Raw genomic sequence first — 24,979 nt, 5'->3', positions numbered from 1 at the left:
TTGAGAATTTACCTGATAAAATAAAATATTTACTTTTAAATGTAATAATAATAATTCATTTAAGTCCATTAGGATTCTGCCCTGTGACAGCTTTGTAGCTTATTTTATATTTTGAAAGTACTCTGGTTATTTAGAATAAGCATGAAAATCATTTACAATAGTTGTTGAGTAGGGATACTTCACATAAATACTGAGCTAGTATTGCTTGTGTGAAGAGAAGAATGTGTCTTTGCGCATTGCAAATCTGGGTTTTGTATTTCATTCCACATCACAAAAATCATGTGTGGCAGAAATCTGTGGACTACAAGGATTTCTCTGTAATAGCAAGGGTCAAGTTTGTCTGCATTTTTAATGGGGACATTCATACCAAGGGTCCTTACACCAAAATGGAATGTAGGTTGGAGGCCGGCCTGTTCCAAACACATTCCCATGTAAACGTCATCAATGGGCAGCAGAATTACAGAGTGAGACATGTTGTAGATCGTTCTGGCTGTGAAGCCGGACAGTAGAAAGCCTCCTCCTCCACAGTACGGAGGATATCTGTTAGACTCCTGTATCTGAACTGGGACATAGTATTTACTTGAAAGCTTTCTTATAGGTCTTACTTTCTGCAAGAGGTGCCCAGTAAAGAGATGTCTACTTCCATCATTGTCTTTTTGACCCTGAAGATACTCGATCATGTTAAACGTATTGGCAAAAATGTCATCGTCTCCATTTAAAAGGAATCTGGCGTGTGGGCACCTTCTGTCCATCCACTCTAAGAAAAGAATCTGCTTCAGTGTGAGGTTGAAGAATGAATCATTGAAGTCCCATTGTAAAATGTCCTTGTTCTCATTGTTCTCCAGCATCAGTAGCCTATTCAGCCTGCGTTTCTCAAAGCCACTTTTACTTGTACCAGTTATGAAGACTCGACGGATCCACACACCTTTGTGCAGTCTCTCCTCAGCCCATGTTTTCCGCAGAACTTCTCTGCGATCATAATTCTCTGGAGAGCTCTTGATGACCAGCAGGAGGAAGACATCTGCAGAGTTTTGAGCTCCACCACACTTATTAGGCACATCGAGAATCATAGGAAAACTCTTACAGTGTCGATAAAGCAGAAAGTCTTTAATATGATCTTGCAGAGTAGAGAATTCAGGAAGTTTATAAGCTGACATATTTGGGTAACAAGGTGCAGACGATGGCTGAGGAGTGTGAGTTCTGGGGAAATCGGTAAGATTATGAAGCATTTCTTCTATTTGCTTGCACTTTGGACTCACATCCTCTTCTTTAGACTCATTTTTGTTAATGGTAACGACCAGGCACACGACACCTGTCAGAAATAATGCTATCATCACCACATTCTTCTTTTTCATCTTTGCTCCTGTTTAATAACAAAAACACAATTCAAAGTGTTGTTAGTAGCAAAACATATACTATATACTATAGTACTATACTAACAAAGTATTTGTTCTGCAGAAGAAAGTCATACAGGTTTAAAAAATGACACAATTGAAATTATGTACAATTTTACCATTATGGTATGGTAAAATGTCTATTATACCCATTATACCTATCATACCTTTATGATATCCTCCCTAATATCATTAAGCTATGGATGTTAGACTGTAACCAAACAATCAGTTCTCATAACATCAATAAGAATCTACTGTTAGTGACTGAATTGTTAAGGCAAATTGACGGGATCAGAGTCACGCAAAAATTGAGTGATGATTATTGAATGGATGTGTTACAATACACAGTGCATTGCCCTTTGATAAGCATGGGCCTACAAAGCTGCAGACTAGTCGGATTACCTATGATGACCTTCTGTCAATTGTCAGAATCACAGTTAGTTACTAACATTTAGGCCCAATCCCAATTCTATTTTTGTACCCCTACCACTTCCCCTTAGCCCTTAAAAACAAGTGTGAAGGGGAAGGGCTTCAAAATTTACCCCTAAGAAATGGGACAACACTATAACACCTGCACGCATCATCATATGTCATCGCGATCTCATGTTTCATATGAGATCCGACAAATCGTGACTGCTGTAGTTATTCCAATTGTGTTATTTTTTGGTATTTATCTTTAGGAAATCACTGAAGGCAACGATATCATGTTATCATAACAATCTAATGTGGCAATAAGATCATAAACACTGCGCATATACACAGTGGCCATAATCATCTACAGTTAAAGTCAGAATTATTAGCCCCCCAGAATTATTAGCCGCTCTGTTCATTTTTCCCCCAATTTCTGTTTAACGGAGAGCAGTTTCTAAACATAATAGTTTCAATAACTCCTTTCTAATAACTGATTTATTTTATCTTTGCCATGATGACAGTACGTAATATTTTACTAGATATTTTTCAAGACACTTCTAGATAGCTAAAAAGTGACATTTAAAGGCTTAACTAGGTTAATTAGGTTAACTAGGCAGGTTAGGGTAATTAGGCAAGTTATTGTATAACGATAGTTTGTTCTGTAGTCAGTCGAAAAAAAATATAGCTTAAAGGGGCTAATAATTTTGACCTTAAAATGGGTTTTAAAAAATTTAAAGCTGCTTTTATTCCAGCCGAAATAAAACAAATAAGACTTTCTCCAGAAGAGAAAATATTATCAGATATACTTTGAAAATTTCCTTGCTCTGTTAAACATCATTTGGAAAATATTTTAAAAAATATTCAAAGGGAGGCTAATAACTCTGACTTCAACTATGTAAACACACCAAAAACAATATTAACATTATAGCAGACACTGTAAAAAGCTCATTCCCAGCCACCAGACTTTTCTGACAGGGTATTCCAGTGTCATAGAGTGTCATAATGTTGTGGGACTGCTATACAGGAGTTATGATTAGGGATTAAAGATGGCGAAATTTAGCAGTTTTTATTTTAGCGTTTTTTTTTTTTATAAAAGCATGACGGTAAAACACAAATGCGGTTATGAATATATTAAAACGTATGTTTGTTTGTTGTAAAAATTCATAATAATAACAAAAAATACTAATTTGTGGCTCTCTTTACTTCCGGGTGCAGCGATTCTGCCGTTGTAGCTGGTGTATTTGGGGAAATTTTCTTACCCCTTGGTTTCGAGTGTGGTCCTGAAAAATCTTCGTTCGAAGGGGTATTTACCCCTTCACCTTATCCCTACGCCTTCAAGCTAAAGAGTATTAGAGTATAAGATTGGCGTGACCCACGGCGCATGCAACGCGCGTAGCTGTGCATTTATACTTCTGTGCGCTGTTTCTGTGGCTCTGCAATAGCACTTCTGAAACGCTAGCTGGCAGTAGGTGTTTATGTTCCTCTGTGTCGAGTTTCTTCGCTGGTGTTTTGTTTTTTCTGAACACTTCCTTAATGTATGAGTGGTTCAAACTCACTCATTTTGAGGCAGGGACGTGCAACAACTTTAACCATAAGGTAAACACAAAGTAACAGTCTCCATCCGGAGCTCCTTGTAAACAGTCGACACTTGTAAACAGTCGCTCCAACTGACTCTCAGTCTCGCCCACACTCATCAGCACTTCCAAGCCAACCAATCACAGAGCTTGTGCTATGCGTTGTTGTGACATGTAGTTACATTTTTTGAGAGGTCCACATCAGCGATGCCGACGGCCATGGCGAGGGCTATGCGTTCACGCGTAGGCTCCGCCGTAGCATGCGCGTGCGCTTGACGCAGAAGTATAAAAAAAGGGCATATCTTAACAGTAGGGCTGCACAATATATTGTTTCAGCATCGATATGCGCAATGTGATCATTCACAGTAGTCACATCGCAGGATAAGCAATGTTGAGTTTGTATCACAATTTACCATTTGCATGTGTTTTTGATGCCTGTGGTTGTATAATAATTTTAAAAGCATCCAGGCATAAGAAATTGTACCATTTGTGACCTTAACTAAGATTATTTTTATTGAATTATTTTTATTTTTATTATTTAGTTACTGTACTTGAATACTGTTAGACTCGGGAAATGACTAAACACTTTATTTCAATTGTGTCTTTTTCTTGATTGTATTTATAGATTGTTATGCATTAAAATACTCACAACACATGCAAATACAGCAATGCACTTCCAATAGCACAGATCACTATGAAAATGTGTTGGAGGACCCCAAAAAGTTTACAGATTGTTTTTTAGATTGTTTTTGGAGATGCAAATAGTAAACATTAATTCATCAATCTCTGACTAAACATGTGCTTGAAAAAACTCACAACACATGCAAAAACAAAAACGCTCTGCAAATAGCACAGACTACAATGAAAATGTGTCAGGGGACCCCAAAAGGTTTATAGATTGTTTATAAGATTTTATGGAGATGCACCCCCACTACAGAATCATCCCAATCGATCTACCATTATAAATTCTTTCCCAGTAGAGATATTTAGTCATCTGGTGAAATTGTATTCGTATTGCAATGAATATCACAAAATAAAAATAAAAATATTGCAATGTTAGATTTTTCCAATATCGTGCAGCCCTACTTAACAGATTAAAATGTTATTTTTTGGTTTACAGTGGTTTAGTTTTACAAAAGTGTTTGTTTAGCTAAGAGGTAATATGTTCACACAATATTGATATTAACAACTGTAATAGTCAATAAATAATGAATTAATGAATTCAATAGTAATATAATGTAATAGTAATATGGCTCTAAGAACCACTTTTAAAAAAGACGTTTCCATGTGAGGTTACTCTTACCATATAAAGCAATTTATATAATTACACTGTAGACCTAACTAGTTCATGATTAATTTAAATAGGCACTACTTTTGCTTAATAGAAAAACATCTTAAAACTTGCACATGAATTTCTAAAATAACTTGAACCTATAAACAGATTTTCCACATTCCTGGTGCTCTTTGTATTACACCTATTACACCACAGTGACTCAGTGACGGCACTTTATGCGGTTTTGATTGTGAAATGGGCAGTTGAAAATGCTGTCCGTAATGCATTCGAGATGGATATAAATCTGATCACACAAACTATTTCAGGAGGTATCTGGGACTTTAATGAAAATGCATCTGGTTGTTAAAACCACATATGCAAATTTTATGTTATGGGCTATACAGTCAGATATAACGGCGCAAATTCAAAATACAATGACAACGCAACAGATGGCAGTTTGAGATGTTTGTTTTGCTTGTATGTTAGTATTTTTTCATTTCGTTTTATTTTTGGCATAAAATAAAAAATGTTAAATTAGTATCAAAAATAGATGTTTCATGCAGCCTGTAATGACGGAACCCTGTGCCTGAAACACTAGTGAAACACAACGCCTCCTGCAGTCTGCATATAAAATAATTTGTATGCCATATAAGATATAGCTTATGTTTCTATACTTAAGAAAATATGCAGGTTTATCGGATGCTATAATTGACGTAACCTAGCCAAATTTGCGTATTTAGATTTGAAGATCAGATTCACCGGAGATTCATTGGTGTGGTAAAATGTAAATGGAATGGTTATTTACAAATCAGATAGAGATCCGATCAACTAAACAGCGACTATGGAAGGGGATACTAATATGGCCCCTTGAACACATCCTGTGGCTTCTCTGCATTGTGGCAATTTACAAGATGATGAGCAATCCAGCCATTGAATAGATCAGTGGATTCTCTTTCAAACAGTGTCTCACTGTTGGAAGGTTTCAAAGTATCAAAGTATCAGCTGACATCTCCCCACCCCCCAAAAAACAAAAAAAAAAAACGTGCTTTACAAGTTTTCTTGGTAACACACACCAAATTCCACTCATCAGCACATTAGTAGAGACTACAGAACCTGAATAGGTTGCGTGAGACAAAGCGCAAACACAAAATCTAGCTTTGTTTTTTGCTAAACAACTTTTGCACCTGTGTTGATTTGTGCACCATGAGGTAACATTTGTTTAACTCAAGATTGTTTTTTTAATTGTGAGAAACAGTTCTAAATAATGCTGTACAATATAAAAAAACACATGATGCGTACTCAAGGTCTCTTTCAAACTATCTTTAAGTATCTTCTTGTGGTAAAAAGTGTCAAATTATCAGCTGTCGAAGTCTTTCTGTTATATTCTGTCATCAGTATAAAATATATTGAGAATGAGAGTAGCTGTCCTTGTCCAAAGTAAATTTCTATATATTGTGGTTTGGCCTGTGTTCTGTAGTATGACAGCTGTCTGGATAGGAGAGACCATGCAGCCCTTCAAATTCCAATGGAGTAAACAAACAAGGCACTGAAATTTCTTTCAAATTAGGCCTTTACATTCTGTGATTTAAAGGAGCAGTAGGTGATCTGCCTAAATGCTAACCGGTTAGCATAATATCTTTCAAACACAGTCCCTCCCCTGTCATTCCAAAGCCACGAAATCAGGAACACGAACATTAAAGATGACAGAGACCCACTAAATCATGCTCTCACTAGCTATGTTTCCATCCACCAATGTTTATTATTTTTTACAAGCTGTTTGGACAGAAATGTGTGTAAGTATAGTGTATAAACTGTCATATTGTGGTGAAATAAACACACTTTTTTTCAAATTTACTTTTTCTCAACTTTACGTAGGAGTGCGGTCCCCCCGCCCACCAATATTGATTGACAGCTGCGCGCATTAACATGTCCCGGTAGTCGCGTGTATAATCATATCAACAAGAGAGGATGAGCGCAAAGCAGCCGGGATTAAAAGGTGTGTTCAGATCGCTAGGATCATCAATCATCATCAAACGTGATCAAGAGTGAGTTTCACATGTTTTAAATGTTTTAAAACAGAGCATGTGTGTAATGAATTACAGCGATTCACTTCAGGTTCACTTAATCAGCACAGCCGCGTGTCAGAACAATTATAAAAGAAGACGCTTCAACCCTGGTTTGTGGATGTTAAATCAGGTTTATTTTGTACCTTAACATTACATATATCCATACAGCTGTGGAGATTAACCTGTATCCTGTCACATATGCATGCAAAACGAGTGCAAAGCTTAATGCGCTGTCTCTCTCTCTCTCTCTCTCTCTCTCTCTCTCTCTCTCTCTCTCTGTGTGTGTGTGTGTGTGTGTGTGTGTCTGCGCTATGTGTGTGTGTGTGTGTGTGTGTGTGTGTGTGTGTCTGCGCTATGTGCGTGTGTCCTCGCTGTGTGTGCGCGTGAACTTTGTAATGACATTGTGTGTGACTCATTGTTGCAACTCCACAAAAAACGCGTCAAATACTGATTGTTAAAGTTCTTACTGTAGTTTTTCTCACACACGTTACGTGAGATCTACTTCCTGAGGCAGCCGAGGGCAGCGATTGCTGACAGGCACGTGGGAAAGGTGGGCGGGGAGGACTAGCCTTAAAGGCCCAGTACAAAAAACAGCAACAACTTTTTTTCAGCTATAATATAGACACTTCAAACAGCTATAATGAATAATCTGATGGGTGTTTTGAGCTGAAACTTTACAGACACATTCTGGGGACACAAAAGACTTATTAAATATGAAAAAAGGGGTAACCTATGTGCCCTTTAATAATTATTTTTTTTGGTTTTTCACCTTTATTAGATAGGACAGTAGAGAGTATTGATGGGAAAGCATGGGGAGCAGAAAGAGGGGAAGGATCTGCATAGGACCGCAAGGCGGAATCAAACTCGGGTCGTCATGAGCACCGGAGTGCATGTGTCGGCGCACTAACCACTACATTTTTTTTTCATATTTTGCATATGCGCCTAAAAAATCGGTTGATGGATGTTTGGGCTGCTTATCAGAATTATGGGAATTATCGGCCGACTATATTTAATTGGACATTTTTTAGTCTTATGCCTCACCCAGAATATAAGAATACATATAAATACATTTAAATCATTTACTTTCATCATAACTATTGGAATGTGAAGAGACTTTCAACCAGCACAACAAAAAATGTTTCTGAAGACAATCACCTACTGCACCTTTAAAGGAAATCATGAAAATTTTAGTCTTCAATAACAGAGGCATGTAAGACAACTCAAAAATGTGAGAGGCTGAAAGCTTCAATAGCATAGTTTAGTTGCCCATTCATGACACTAAATGGAGTTGATATGTACTTTAATAGTACAAAATCATTTTGTTCCATTGAATTTAACTCATTTTAATTTTACTCAAGTAAGATTCAGATTCTAACTTTGGAACTACAGTACATAGGAAACAAAACCACTGTCTGGAATTAGCCTGAAACTATTTAACTGGTTAATCAGATAACATCATTCAGATCAGATAACAGTATGTTAGGTAAGTGATGAACCTACAATTATTTCAATAGTCAAATAATCTGTTGACTATTAGCCTAATTTAAAAAACAAAACAAAATTCTGCAAATAAGTAATGCATTACTAAAACTAATGACTGTTATTCCACATTCTTAAATGGGAAAAGTATTTGTTTTTTCTGGTTTTAATTTTACATGATTTACCAGCAGTTATTAGGCTATTTTAATGAGTGTATGGTTGTTTTGTTATTTAAATAGTAATTCTAATTTACTGTAATAAGTATAGTACGATAGTGTCAAATGTATTAACACTGTAAGCTGTATTACACTGTATTAACACTAAATTATTATAGAAAAATATCCATTTACAATAGTGGACCTGTCAGTGATAAAAAATGAGAAGAATAAGTTTATTTCAGAAAGAGAGTCACTGCCCTTGCCAAAGTAATTGTATATATATTGTGGTTTAGGCGAGTAACTGGACAGCTGTTTGGAACCAGTAATACAGGAAAGTCAAAGAGATCAGAACTGCAAATAACAGTGAAGTAACCAGACGAGGAATGAAATTCCTTTTAAATTTGGGCTTGACATTTAAAAGACAATAATAAAACTTCCAGTCTTGATAATAAAATAAAACACTGAAACATTATTGCAATAAAGAGGCAAATAAGAAGCTTTAATAAAATCGTATAGTTGTCCTATTCATGATATTTACTTTATTGAGTTGATATGTACCCTTAATTTAAATATTAAATTAATAATAATCATGGATTTTCAAACAAAATAATCTTTGTCCCATTGACTTGAATTCATTTTAATTAAACACTTTGTAAATATATAGGAAACAAAACTCCTCACCTCTTTGAAGAGCCTCTGAGATGTATTTTATTTCAAGTAAAGCCAGTGTGTCCAACACAAGAGAATCCACGGATGTTTGTGAGTTTCTGCATGAAAAGTTACGACTGGAGCTGTATTTTACTTTGCACTTTGAAGGACTGACTAAGTGCTTTTAAACCAATAGTAAGTCTGTATGCAAATACTGTCACATAACCACTGCCTGGAATTAGCCCAAAATACCTAAACTGGTTAATCAAGAGAACAGTATGTTAACTAATGGCTTTTTGTTGATAATTAACAGATCTGTTGATTTGTGAATTCAAATAATTAATTAATCAGTTAAAAAAATTGGAGATAAAAAAAACTAAATTATTAACATTTAATCAACATCCTGTCCAATGCTGTTCTCCAAACAAAGTGAGTTCAGTGCAAATCATTTGAGTAAAAAATGTAATGACAAAAAGTCAAAACAAATATTTTTATGCCTCTTATTTTACAGTGTATTAGAGTAAGAAAAGAAGGTGCTAGCCTCATATAAATAGCCTTCTCCTAAATATGCACATGCACAGGTGTCTGCGTTGTGTTTATTTTTCTTCTTAATAACCAGACGTATATCAGTCGTGACGTTTTGGCTTTTTAATCTGATAACACGAAGCACAGATTTTACAGTGTGTCTTCGCCCTTATAGCTCTTCTCTCCCATGTGCAATCAGTGCAAAAAGGGATAGAAAGGGGTAACTCAAACAAAATAAAGCCTATGAGTGACAAAACATTCCTGATGACACAAAGCACAGATTCTTTATCTTTACTGTGTGTTCATACTAGGCATGGGCCGGTAAAAGATTCTAATGGTATAACTTTGGATACAAATATCACGGTTTCACGGTATCATGGTATTGTGCTCACTGCTCTAAAATATGTTCTTTTTAAATGTCTGGGTAAAAAACGAACTTTTTTTCCCCTTTGAAAACAATATATTTTATTTTTTGAAAGATTTATAATAGTTTAGAATAGTAAACATGTCAGGCTAAATAATTCAAAAGATTAATTGACTTCTGCTGTCTTAATTTGTTTCAAAAACACACATTTCTTTACAATTTAAAACAGCATCTTTGATTATTTTTTTCTGGTGCAGATACTGTTGTCCTAAAAAACAAACAAAGAAAATGTGAATCAAAAAAAATCTTACAGATTTTTAAAGGACTGATTTTTAAAAAAAATCTTACCTTGACTTTTCCAAAATGTGGTATACCTTGAAAATGTTTATCGTCCCATGCCCAGTTCACACCAAAGGTGGCGAGAGCGTCAAAGTTTGCTCTGGCCACCCTAACAACATTGGTGTCGGCCTTCACTGCTCTGGCGACGAGAGTGTTAAAATTTGCTACATTGACCTTGTATTTAAAAATTGCACACTTTCCATCAAATTCATTTAATTTAACAATGAAAGATCAAGTTGTTGCGTGTGGTGTGGCTTAGCTCTACTTATCCAATATGTCCATATGTCTGAAATATTTTGAAGCAGCAATGTAGTTAGCATGAGATTCCCACTTTTAAGACAAAAAAAAGGAAAAAAAAAAAAAATAATAATTATTATTAATTTATATATATATATATATATATATATATATATATATATATATATATATATATATATATATATATATATATAGAAAGAAAACATCGTAAATAATTGTAAATCCGACGACCACAATAATCAAACCCTTGGGAACGACAGGGGTCATAACCAGTGGTGTAGTCCTAAAAAAAGGTGGTGTACTATTGCACCCAACCCAAATTTTAAATAAAAGTAGGCAAATAAACGATGAAAGTCAATGTTTTTTGATTCCTTATCTATCTTTATATATATATATATATATATATATATATATATATATATATATATATATATATATATAGATAGATAGATAAGGAATCAAAAAAACATATATATATATGTATATGTTCAACAGAAGGAAAAAAAGACGAACCATTTTGGAACAAGTAAAGGTTGGAGTAAATGATGAAAATTTCATTTTTTTGGGTAAACTATCCATTAAAAAAGAAAAAAAAATGTTTAGCTAATAGTGCCCCCAGCAGACCCAAAGATTGGCTAAATATATTATGCTGTGGTAAAACCCAACTGTTTAACTCTAAAGAGACTTGTAAAAAAATTAAAATACTGTACAAAAAAATCATGTTTAAGACAGCTATATCAAGTACTGTGTGTTGTTAACATAAACAGTACATTTAAAATAAAGTAATAAAATCAGGAAAACAAGAGCAAAACACACTTCTTTAAATTGAAATATGCTACAGTATGTAGCTTATTTAATCATTTTAATATTGAAACTTACTTTCTTTACTGGCTTATTACATTACATTTAATAGGTTCCTTTAAACATCAATCAGCCATTATGATTGATTGACACATTTGTGCATGCTTGTTGTTTTAAACCAAGCTATTAGGAGTCTGTCTTCTGCTGTCGATATTATATACTAGTAGTTTCCCTTTTAAATCGCATATTGTTACGCGTTTAAGTAAGAATTTTAAATAATACACTTAAAAATGTTTGACTTATATGGTAGGATTGTATACTAAACTAGCAGTATTCCACTGAATTTCATAGACAGGCATAGGCATTTGAGATCTAAATGAGCCAAATAGGCTCAACATACTCGTTTACTGTAGTACAAATCATATTCAATTAATTTTTCCATACATTAAATAATTAAAACGGACACTTTATAAATTCAAAATAGCATAAATATGAACATAAAAATGTACAGGCCATTTTACATATTTCACAATCATAATATAAGTCATAATAGGATAAATAAATAATACGTGATAAATGATACAACACGTGATGTTTCACTCTGATATGCAGTTATGCAGTACATTTACTGAGCGGTTCTGTCACTGTTTAATCCTGTGCATGAATGTATGCTATAGTTAATGCCACATGCACTGTAATGTGTTTTAAAATCATAGTTAATTTTGAAACAAACATAGCGAAATGTTCGTTTAGAGCTGCATTTTCACGGGAGGAAACAGCTGTGATGATGAGGGGAGCGCAGAGGAAACAGTAGATGGGAAAACCTGAATGCTCCTCCATGCATTGGGGCACAAGTGATACAAGTGTTTCTGTATATCCAGATATTATAACAATCTTTCGATAAACACACACACCTTGTGCTCTCGCACTGCACAGCTGTGGTTTGCTGATTAAATGTAAAACTAACTGAAAACGGCGCAGCGGAGGTCTGCCGCCGATTTCATATAAAAATTAAAGGGGACTAAGGCGATAATATAGTAGTGTACAGTTTATGAGCTAATCGCAGAACTTTTAGGGGGGCTGAATAGAAATATAGGAGGGCTAAAGCGACGCCCACGCTGTTTTATAATTTTACCTGAGCGTTTTAGCGAGACATTATCACTCAGTTGACTTGTCATGGTCTTCGAAAATCTCACGAAACTTTCTCACAGCTGCTGCGCTCGTCAGGGGGTGGAGAATGGCGTGATTTATACAAAATGCACCAATTATAACAAATTAAGATGCGAGTTAAAAAAAAACATGTGGTATACAGTTAAAAGGGACGCAAATACATGTAAATTAGGGAAGTCTAATCAGCAAAACAAGTGAGTATACCGAGGGTATACGCAATTATTGATCCTCAGAAGTCGTAATACCCAAACACCTCGTGGAAAAAAGTAGGCATACAGAGTATTCGTGCGTAAAGCCCCGACTACACCACTGGTCATAACCAAAGTTCACATTGTGTTCTCTGGAATCCTCTCAAGCAGTGGACTTCTACATTCCGATTGCTTGCCTCCAAACCACACCATAACTCATTACCTTGAAGTTGACCTAATTTCAACTCTCCTCGTCGTCCACATTGGCAAAGATGCCACTTATCGCCGCCGGCTCCCATTGAAAATTAATAACTTCCGGCTACTTTGACGTTCTCACTGCCTTCGGTGTGGACGCACAGTTTTAGCTCTTCTGTTAAAGGAAAAGTGCAGTGCATTTAACACTCACATCTAACCTCAATTAAGGTAAAAACATAAAAATAATTAATTAAATGTAAAAAAAAATTAAGTTATAAATGTTATTTAAACATGAAAAATATAATTTAAGGTAATTTTAGGAGTTCATATGATATAAGCTTATTAGGAGCTTGGCAGACACCCACCTCTCCATTGTGCCATCAGTGTACAAAAAAAGGGAAGATGATTAAAACTTAGGCTCTTTTAGAAATTTAAAGGAAAAGACACACGCACATTAACAAACTCCTTAAGTATACTTAATAAATAATACTTTTGTGTAACTCTGTAACTGAAATGCATATGAAATTGATATATAGCAGGTGAAATATAACCTGTGACATACAGTCACTCTTTGTAATCCTAATAGCCTCGGCCAAAACATTTTTTCTTACACGTGTATCACATATATGAGACTCAATACAAAACAATGAAATTTGAGGATAATACTGACAGTGGTTTAGTATTTTCTATAGTAAAATAAAGAAAGACTAACTTTGAATAACCCGAGGATGAATAGGTTATGACAGAATTTTTGGGTGTACTCTCCCTTTAAGATCTTTCTTAGAAAAACAGCGGTGTGTGATCTTGGCGTTGTTTGTATGAGAAGTTTCATGAAGCTAGGAGCCAAAACGCCTCGTGAATGCAAGCTTTGTTTTTATGCAAAACTAAGTGCAAATGTGCGGTTTCATGTGGGTTTTAATAGGGAAAATATCCAGGAAGCATATCTTCAGATCTATATTATAAGCAATAATCGCAATAATCTGTTGTAAATAATGCTTTGCAATTTAATTTGATCTGATAATGTTTCATGAAGTCATGTGGCATAAACGCCTCATCCATATGTTATTGAGCCATGGGTTAGAGGGAAGTGTATTCTTGTATTGTGTTCTTACTGTTTTCTACTATGTGAAATCTACAAGAGCCATGATGTGTTTCTCATTACAGAATATTTTACAATAATATAATCTGATTAATTATAAATTCTGATTATGAATAGGAAATAACTCGGCTCTAGGAGTAGGAAAATGACTAAAACCCACACTACAAACTTTCAAATGAGATTTTGTGTTATTAAGGAAGTAGTTTTGTCAAGTCGCAAATACACTTCGGTTTAAAAGAACTGCAGCGCTAATTATGAGTATATCTTTACTTGCTCTGAAGTATTAAGTAGAGCCCAAATGATCCACCAAACCCATGAAACTGTTGGTTTTAATGTTACCTAATTTGCCTGCTGTTATTTAGCTAAAAAATATGAGTGGAATAGTCTGTGTTGTTGTTTTAAGACATGCAAAATAACATGCAAACTGTGGATGCCACGGACACATTTTTAGAGATGTAAGGGGAAACAGGAATAAATGTCATACTTTTTACATTTCCTTCAGATTCTCAGAGGCAGTTTGTATTGGCAATAGACAACGTTTTAATCCCTTAAGTCCCTGTGAAATCCAAATGAACTGTTTAGGTGTTAGGGATTATTAGGGATATCTGTAAGCTAATGTGGTCCAAAACAGTGACATAATTTGCATTTTGAAGTTATAAACATTCAAATCGTTAGGTTTTTCGCTTTCAGAAAAATGAATCAACAATTTATTTGACATCATCTAACATTTCAGTTTCTCATCAAATCTGACCAAATCAAATGCTCTCTAGTATCTGACATGTCGCACCTTCTTCAACACGTTGTTGCTGATGCTGAAATTAGTCGAAATATGAGATGGAATGGAAAATGCTTAGTGCTTTTCTTTAATTTGGTGAATAGGCTAGTACTATATAGGGAGGCAAACAGTGTAAATATGATTTTCTTTGGGATGAGTAAAGTATGCTTTTATGTTAAAGGTCCAGTGAAGTGCTTTGAAATGGGCAATTGTTTTCAGTGTTTGACATAAGCTCTACTGAAACATGAAAAGAGGGTGGGACATAGAGTAGCTCCTCCTCTTTTTAAATCAGGTAATGTCATGTGTTATGCATTTTATGCTGTACTGTATCGTGTCGACAGCAGCAACAACAACAAAAAACAAACAGATTTATACAAAACAGATTTTCCATTGATTTTAGGTTAGTTTGATATATTATATTATATTATATTATATTATATTATATTATATTATATTATATTATATTATATTATATTATATTATATTATTCATTCTTTCATTAATTCATTTTCTTTTCGGCTTAGTCCCTTTATTAATCTGGGGTCACCACAGCGGAATGAACCGCCAAATCCAATCCACATGTTTTACACAGCAGATGCCCTTCCAGCTGCAACCCATCACTGGGAAACATCCATACACACTCATTCACACACATACACTACGGACAATTTTAGCATACCCAATTCACCTATACCACATGTCTTTGGACTGTGGGGAAAACCGGAGCACACAGAGGAAACCCACACGAACAAGGGGAGAACATGCAATGCATCTTGCTGTGAGGCGAACGTGCTACCCACTGCGCCACCGTGCAGCCCCAACTATATTATATTGTATTGTATTGTATTGTATTATAGTTGTTTTATGGTGACACAATGGCTCAGTGGTTAGCACTGTCACCTCACAGCAAGAAGTCTGCTGGTTCGAGTCCCGGTTGGGACTCGAACCAGTGTGGAGTTCTGTGTGGAGTTTGCAAGTTTTCACCGTGTTTGCGTGGGTTTCCTGTTTCCTCCAGGTGCTCCGGTTTCCCCCACAGTTGAAAGAAATCTGGTATAAGTGAGTTGTGTAAAATAAATTGGCAGTAGTGTATCAGTACATGTGTGAATGCTGGAGTGTATGGTGTTTCCCAGTACGGGGTTGCGGCTGGAATGGCATCTGCTACTTAAAACAGATGCTGGAACAGTTGGTGATTCATTCCACTGTGGTGACCCATAAAAAATAAGGGACTAAGCCGTAGGAAAATGAATGAATGAGTTGTTTTGTTTCTCAAAATATAGATAAAATGTATATAATCCTTTCTTTGTGAGATACTGAGGTTTAAAAGTGACAGATCTTAAAAGGATAGTTCACCCCCAAAGATTTTTTATTTACTCACAAACTCCAAACCTTTATGAGTTTCTTTCTGCTCTTGAACACAATATAAATTATTTTAAAAATCTGCAGCCATTGGCTTCTATAATAGGAAAAACAAACAGTATGGTTCAAACTTCAGAGTTGAGTAAACGGTTACAGATTTGTAATTTTTTGGGTGAACGATCACCCTTAATGTATCCCTGGTAGTTCATTCTAAAATTTGAATGTCAAATGTTGCAAATAGGTTGTATCAGCTGCAAGAGCACGTTGTCATTTTAGAAATGGATGAACACACCAAGATGTGAATACAACATAAAATACACTAACCGTATGTACTCAGTTGAGTCAGATACGTTTTAATCAGATAAAATGTATGCGTATAAACTACAATGGAAACACATTGACAGAATACATTCTTAAAGCGCAGCTAAAAAGTCACATGATTTTGCCTCAGCAGAAGATGTGACTATAACTAGACAAACCATTTAATAATTTAATTTAATAATTAAGCAAACACTTGAGCAAAAGTACATCCTTAAAATGAGTTCGTATGGTTTGCCTGTCTTTTTGAACTGTATACATAATAATTTTTATAAACATCAGGGACCTCCAAATGCAAGATAACATGAAATAGAGTTTTGCTGCCAATCAGAGGCACAAACAGATGTTCCAGTAGCAGGGGATGCATGCAACATACAACATAAAAAAGTGACACGTAATGTTAATATATTTACTAACATGAATAAAGCTTGTACAGAAATTATTAATCACAATTCAACATATTAAAATCCAACCCTGTGCTAATGTTAATAACCATAAATAATTTAACAGACATGCTGGAAACATTCAGTGTGGAGTGTGAGTTTGAAAACTTGGATAAATGAAAGATGCCCCTCTTTTTATTTTATTATAACCTAACTTAGACTAACTAGACAATAATGTTTAGCATTTCATGTAACTTTGAAGGTTTGAAATAACACCAATATTTTATATTTATCGTCCAACTGTATATGTGGGTAATATTTTAAATGATGAACAATCCTTTTTGTGTTTAGCTTCAATAGAAAACCAAGAAACCAGAAGTAAAGTAGCTTAATGCAAGAAAGTGATATAAAAAGACCAAATTCAGTGCCATTTCTAAAAACACCTACTGTTTAAAAAAAACGATATTTTTTTACCATTCGGTTTAAATCATGGATTATGCAAAGCATTTTTCAACTCTATCTCACTGCAACTTTTTTGATTTAGTGGCTAATTCGTATAAAATCGTATGATCTAAATCCTTAAATTTAGTACGATTTGCGTATCTCCCAATGACAGTTGGGTTTGGGGGGTGGGGGGGTTAGATGCCACACCTCCTTACAAAAATAGTGAACTTATAGAATTCATACAAATTATCCACTAACTGACAAAACATAAAATACTTACGTTTCTTCATGACATTTGTAAAAAAAACTCAAAACTTTCCATTGCTCCATGTGCTGGCTTCAAGAAATCCATTAAACATTTTTCTATAGTCCTTAAAAATTAAATCAGCAGAAGAAAATATCACCGGTTAGATTCTCATTTCAGAACTTTCGTTATACAAAACAGCCAGAACAAATAGTTATTGGAGAAAACTAATTAGTACACTTTCGAAACCATTTTTGATTGGTGTTGCTCTTATTTGGAGTAAACAATCAATATTTTAATGTACATACGCTGAATTTGGAAAAACAAAACCATTTTCAGTAAATCTTTTGCTTTGCCATATTGTTGTCACAGAGTCTGGGATGTAATCAGATTACTGTGAATATGGACTGTGACACTGATCTGGCATAGATCACAAAGTTTTTGACATGCTCTGACAATGTGCATTTTAAGTTTGTTATGAACAGGTTTTTGGTCCATATTCATCTGAAAAGGAAAACCAACCAGTTTATCAGGTTAATAAACAACTAAGTTATAGCACAGGTATCATCTCTGTTTAAAGCTATATCCAATGCTGACACTCATCGGCACAAGATCCATTGTACATTGGTTACTTTTGATAAATAAAAAACAGGTGTGTTTTGTCACTGACCCACAAGAGTTGAGTTTGCATCTAGAATTTTATATATATATAATTCTATAGTTAAAGTAAGAATTATAAGCCCCCCTTTGAATTTTTTTTTCTTTTTTAAATATTTCCCAAATGATGTTTAACAGAGCAAGGAAATTTTTACAGTATGTCTGATAATATTTGTTCTTCTGGAGAAAGTCTTATTATTTCAGCTAGAATAAAAGCAGTTTTTAATTTTTTAACCCCAATTTTAAGGACAAAATTATTAGCCCCTTTAAGCTATATATTTTTTCGATTAGTCTACAGAACAAACCATCGTTATAAACTTGCCTAATTACCCTAACTTGCCTAGTTAACCTAATTAACTTAGTTAAGCCTTTAAATGTCACTTTAAGCTATCTAGAAGTGTCTTGAAAAATATCTAGTAAAATATTATTTACTGTCATCATGGCAAAGATAAAATAGATCAGTTATTAGAAATGAGTTATTAAAACTATTATGCTTAAAAATGTATTGAGAAAATCTCTCCGTTAAACAGAAATTGGAGAAAAATAAACGGGATCTATTAATTCAGGTGGGCTAATAATTCTGACTTCAACTGTGTATGTATGTATGTATATATATATATATATATATATATATATATATATATATATATATATATATATATATATATATATATATATATATATATATATATATATATATATATATATATATATATATATATATATATATATATATATATATATAGTTTTATATATATATATATATATAGTTTTATATATATATATATATATATATATATATATATATATATATATATATATATATATATATATATATATATATATATATATATATATATATATATATATATATATATATAGTTTTATATATATATATATAGTTTTATATATATATATATAGTTTTATATATATATATATAGTTTTATATATATATATATATATATATATATATATATATATATATATATATATATATATATATATATATATATATATATATATATATATATATATATATATATATATATAGTTTTATATATATATATAAAACTATCTCAATCGAAAAAAAATATTGCTTACAGGGGCTAATAATATTGACCTTAAAATTTGTTTTAAAAAATTCAAAACTGCTTTAATCCTAGCTAAAATAAAACAACTAAGACTTTCTCTAGGAGAAAAAAAAAGGAAATACTGTGAAAAGCTCTTTGCTGTTAAACATGATTTGGTAAATGTTTGTTTTGAAAAAGGAAAAAAAAAAAAAATCACAAGAGAGCTAATAATTTTGTATCATAGATCAGTTATTCCACCATGATTCTCACTGACATTCCCATCTCGGAAACTTGGTGAGTAAAGTAGTTTTTGAGTTTCCCCACACTATTTGTGGTGGTGTGCGTGCGCATTCAACTCATAAATACAAATTAATCTGACATGACTTGACTTGACTTGACTCCAGTGACGTTCGTACTTATGAGTTGACAAGTACTAATTATGTCATTCCAATTACGTTGTCAGGTGCGTTCAAGCCTCTTTTATCGGCAGAAAATGGGCATTTTTTGATAAACTCCTTGAAAGTACATGTTTGTTAAAAGGAATAGTACACCTCAAACTGGAAAAAAACTGGCATCATTTACTCACCCTTCACTTGTTCCAAACCTGTTTGACTTGTTTTCTTCTCTTGAACATAAATGAGGATATTTTCAAGAAAGCTGAAAACTGATAGCCATTAACTTCCATTTTTGCTATCTTGCTTTGTGTTTAGTAGAATAAAACTTCATAAAGGTTCATAAATTTTCATTTTTGGGTGAACTATCCCTATGAAAAGCAGATAATTATACTGTATAATTTATAAAGCCATTTTAACCAGTATCTATTTAACAACATATTAATTATTATACTACAATCCTGTCACATTCAAAAATATTTTTTTGTAAAATACCACTTCACATACCGCTTAATGTGGTTTGTTTTTACTTTTGCAGATTTTCCCCTTCAGTTTTAAACTCCAAAACTTTTGACTTAAAATTCAAGTTTCCCACTTGTAATAATGACTTTGTGGTGGTATTCATGTGTTCAAATCCATTTATGGGTCATGAAACCCTCAACTATTTTTAACAAATGTATGCATGTTGAAGACCAATTAAGACAACATTAGCATCTCTTAACTTTAATTTTAGAGAACAACATGTCTAATTTTGACCTTTTATTTGCTGGTGGTAAAGAGCATAGGACTGTGTTTAATTATTCATGAGACTTGAGTTTTCTTATCCTATGAGAAGAAGCTACTTCTAATGTATTTGGTCAAGATGTGAGAAGGCGCAGTAGACTTTTATGGTGGTTTGTGGTGTTGGTAGTGTTGTCAGAAATATCAACGTCTTCTGTACTGAACTTAAAGCCATAGTCACACTGCATCTTTCACCCCATAGACCTCTAATTCATATGCAAGTCAATGCGGCAGACTGGAAATGCAAGCTCGTGCGACAAGTTTCACACTTCACTGTGTTGCAAAGTTCAAGCTTGGTGAACTCTAACCTATGAAATCACATCACATGACTGCATGAGACCAAAGATCAAAACATGACCTCTCTGTACAGAAGTTTCAAATATGGACCAATCACTCGCTTTTTTAAAAATGTTTAATCACCTTGTTTATTTCCACTCCTTTTTGTAGAGCTGTATTTAGGCATGTGACAATAACCGTTTTCAAGGTATACCACGGTTTGGAAAAGCAGTTTTAAAACCGCCAAAATTTGCTGTTATACTGTTCCTACAGTATATGTAAGGTTTTGTTTTTAGAAAAAAAGTATCTCCAGCAGAAAAGATCTCCAAAGATGTAAAGAAATCTGTGTTTTGAAAACAAATAAAGAGAGCAGCATTCTATTATTTTTAATATTATTTTTCAAACTGTATTGTGAATAAATTATATTAACTTTTCATATTAGTCAACATTATTACTGAAATTAATTTAAAAACTGAATAAATATAAATTTACACAAGTGAATTAACAGAATCAGCTATGGGCTAAAAATCTGCAGAAAATCTGCGGAATTCTGCACATGCAGATTCCGTGTGGGCCTACATATTAGTCAGTAATATTACTGTAATTACTTAAAAGTGAATAAATATAGATTTACACACATTTACTCAAGTAAATAAACAGAATTAATGATGGGCTAAAAATCTGCAGAATTTTGTGGAAATCTGCGGAAAATTTGTGGAATTCTGCATGCGCATATTCCGCGTGGGCCTACTAATGACAAATATACTGTCCAGAAATTATTCATTTATATAGATTTTTTTTGGCCTATATCATGGCATCTGCTTTTTATTCATAATATGCTCATTCTGTAGATTTTGAGATCTGGTTTTGATCGATTGACACACTTCCCAAAAACAATGGCTTCTGGAAAAAAAAAATCAGCATGTTCAAAAGGCAATAAGAGGTTGTTTTTGAGAAGAGATAATAGCCGACTGTATGTCAGTTATCTCTGTTCTATGGAAAATACAACATAAAACTACAAAGAAACTTGTCACCCACAGAGGGCACTATTGTACACTTAATATGGTGATTAGTCACAAGAGGGGATCAAAGCGAGGAACAACAGAGAAGAGGATCCAAGTACAGGTGAAATAAGATTATATTTAAGCAAAACGAGGACAAACAGAAATGGCTGGTACAAAAAGGGCAATACAAAAACGTCAAAAAACTGGTATAAAGTCAAATAGGTGGCAAAAATGATCAAATAATAAACAAGGCTAAGGTCAAAAAACAGGCAAAACGACGAAATACAAATGTACATAAACATCAAAAACTCCATACTAAACTGGTGTATGTGTGGTGTATAAATAGTCTGATGATCAGTGATCAGAAAGAAAGAAGGGTTTTCTATTTAGAGATTGTTCAATTTGTTATCAGTTGGGATGTTAGTTCATTTAGTTGAACTCCTATCCTTCTACAAGCTACACGGAGTATAGTAGAATGGGGGGTGTTTTCAGACAGTTCATGTAAATCCAGTAGATTTAAAGTTTGGTTTTGTCCATCAGAAAGGCAAAAATTTAACGTTTATTATTACCATTTGATGAGCCTCTCCGTACAGTTTGATAGAGCACTTAGACCCGAAAGCCACTTTGTGTGACATCACACTTAACAAGCGGATACAGTTTTATTGAAAATGGATTTAAATGCAACATTATTTCCTACTTCCTTTTTCTGTGCAGGTGCTGGTGTTTCTGTTTGCCTCCTGTATCAACAGCAAAAAAACAGATCGGGATGCACTGAGGTATGCAAGTACTGTACATGTTGACAGGCAGTTAAAATGTGCATTGCAAATTCAGACTAAATCAATCATACACAGATTTGAAACCACTTTGATATCAAGATGTGAAAAGACTTTCAACAAAAAAAAATTGCAATTTCAAGCTAAGCATGATGAAATTACAAACACCAGAAACACAAGCTATTGATCATGCTCATGACTTTAATAATATTTAAACTTTCTATTGTTTACCATTTTCATGGCAATTTAATGACTTTTAAATGCTAAGGTAAGGAAATTAAACAATAAGTCAACTGTGCAATATCCTTCAGAACACCAAATTTAACAATAACAAGCACTCATTAAGCCAAAGACAGACAGGACAAAGAAATGTGAATAATGTATTGGGAAACTTTAAAAAGAGGAAATTAAATATTTACGAAGATTAGATTGGATCCTAAAAAAACATACAGTCAAGCCTGGAATTATTCAGGGAATAAATCTTTAATGTCCATAAGTGTGGTTTAATGCATTTCTCCACTGAGTAAGATTACAATACCATGAATGAATCTCACTTAAGTATTGACTTCGCAGAACTTGTTACAGGTGCTGGAGTTTTATGTATCACACTTAATCAGCATTTCATTATGTCAGTAAGTCAAAATGTTTATTAATTTACATTTTGTGAATCCTTTTGATCCAGAAGAACTTGAATTATCAAAAGATTTGATTCAGATTCTGAATGTAGCTATCAGCACCTTTGCTTTTGTTAATTTAGCAGTATATTGTTGCTAATGTAACAAAAAGCATTAGTGTCTACAATACTGATCATAAATAAAAGAATCTCATACGTAGCTCTTGGCTATTTGTAATTTGTTACAGTACAAAAAAAGAGTTATAAGTGTAAAAACATCAATTTATTTAATATGTCAAAACCACTTCAACATATCACTTAATTCTGCTGATAAAATCAGTTTTGTAAGGGCAAGAGACTCTTCTCTTTCTTTTTCAAAAAGAAAAGAGAAAAAACCTATGAGGACTACAATAAATATTTCTGTATAAGAAAGCACCCAGTTAAAGTGCAAAGGTCAACCTCATTTCAAAAGGCAAAATTCTTTTTTTTTTTAATTACTTAAAAAAATCTTGATCATGTAATCATTGAATCCAGTAAGCTACATTTTTGCCTTTGAAAAAAGTTTTAACCCACCCTGCTCTTTTGTTCTATTGACATTGGTCTTTGCACATTGCAAATCTGGGTTTTGTATTTCCTCCCACATCACAAAGATCATGTGTGGCAGAAATCTGTGGACTAAAATGATCTCTCTGTAATAACAAGGGTCATTTTTGTTGACATTTTCAGCTGAAACACGCAAACCAGCAGTTCTTACGCCAAAATGAGATGTAGGTTTAGGGCCAGCCTTTTCCAGACACATTGCCATGTAAACGTCATCAATGGACAGCAGAAATACAGAGTGCGACATGCTGTATATCGTTCTGGCTGTGAAGCCTGACAGTAGAAAACCTCCTCCGCCACAATACGGAGGATATCTGTTAGACTCCTGTATCTGAACCGGGACATAGTATTTACTTGGAGGGTCTCTTATAGGGCCTACGTTCTGGATTATGTGCCCAGTAAAGAGATGTCTACTTCCATCGAGTATCTTCAGGGTCATGTGATCATGTTAAATGTATTGGCAAAAATGTCATCATCTCCATTTAAAAGGAATCTGGCGTGTGGGCACCTTCTGTCCATCCTCTCTAAGAAAAGGATCTGCTTCAGTGTAAGGTTGAAGAATGAATCTTTGAAGTCCCATTGTAAAATGTCCTTGTTCTCATTGTTCTCCAGCTTCAGTAGCCTATTCAGCCTGCGTTTCTCAAAGCCACTTTTACTTGTACCGATTATGAAGATTCGACGGATCCACACACCTTTGTGCAGTCTCTCCTCAGCCCATGTTTTCTGCAGAACTTCTCTGCGATCGTAATTCTCTGGAGAACTCTTGATGACCAGCAGGAGGAAGACATCTGCAGAGTTTTGAGCTCCACCACACTTATTAGGCACATCGAGAAGCATGGGAAAACTCTTACAGTGTTGGTAAAGTAGAAAGTCTTTAATATGATCTGGCAGAGTAGAAAATTCAGGAAGTTTATAAGCTGACATATTCGGCTGACAATGTGAAGACGATGGCTGAAGAGTTTCAGTTCTGGGGAAATCTCTTAGATTATGAAGCATTTCTTTTGTTTCTTTGCTCTTTGGATTCACATCATCTTCCTTGGAGACATTTTTGTTAGTGAAAATGAGAAGGCTCACAACACCTGTTAGAAATAGTAGTACCAATTCCACATTCTTCTTTCTCATTATTGCACCTATTTAGGAACAGAGACACAATTCAAAGTATTTAAGTCACAAAAGCACTGACCATTACTCAACAAGCACATATATATTATGCGGTTATGCTTTTGTGTTCTGCAGAAAAAAATCCATGTTTGTTTGAAATTGACAAATTTTATAAATTGAAATGATAAATATTCCTCTACTGATAGAAGTCACGGGGTAAGTGAATATCATTAAGGTCTGAGTCGATCAA

General features: G+C 34.0%; 1 protein-coding gene and 1 pseudogene across 1 annotated transcript; both read right to left on the bottom strand.

Moving 5' to 3' along the window:
- b3gnt3.1 (UDP-GlcNAc:betaGal beta-1,3-N-acetylglucosaminyltransferase 3, tandem duplicate 1) lies at window positions 1–9,128 on the bottom strand. Its single transcript, XM_056463963.1, is given in 3 exon segments — window positions 1–1,363; window positions 9,037–9,098; window positions 9,100–9,128. Coding segments are annotated over 3 exon segments (1,275 nt in total). The 3' UTR covers window positions 1–179.
- A 14,302-nt stretch (window positions 9,129–23,430) lies between these two features.
- Window positions 23,431–24,753, bottom strand: LOC130233769 (N-acetyllactosaminide beta-1,3-N-acetylglucosaminyltransferase 3-like; annotated as a pseudogene).
- Window positions 24,754–24,979: the final 226 nt, after the last annotated feature.

This window comes from Danio aesculapii, chromosome 8 (genome assembly GCF_903798145.1).
Source record: "Danio aesculapii chromosome 8, fDanAes4.1, whole genome shotgun sequence".
Lineage (NCBI taxonomy): Eukaryota > Metazoa > Chordata > Actinopteri > Cypriniformes > Danionidae > Danio > Danio aesculapii.
Note: the sequence above shows the minus strand (reverse complement) of the source record. Positions and strands in the feature narration are given on the sequence as shown.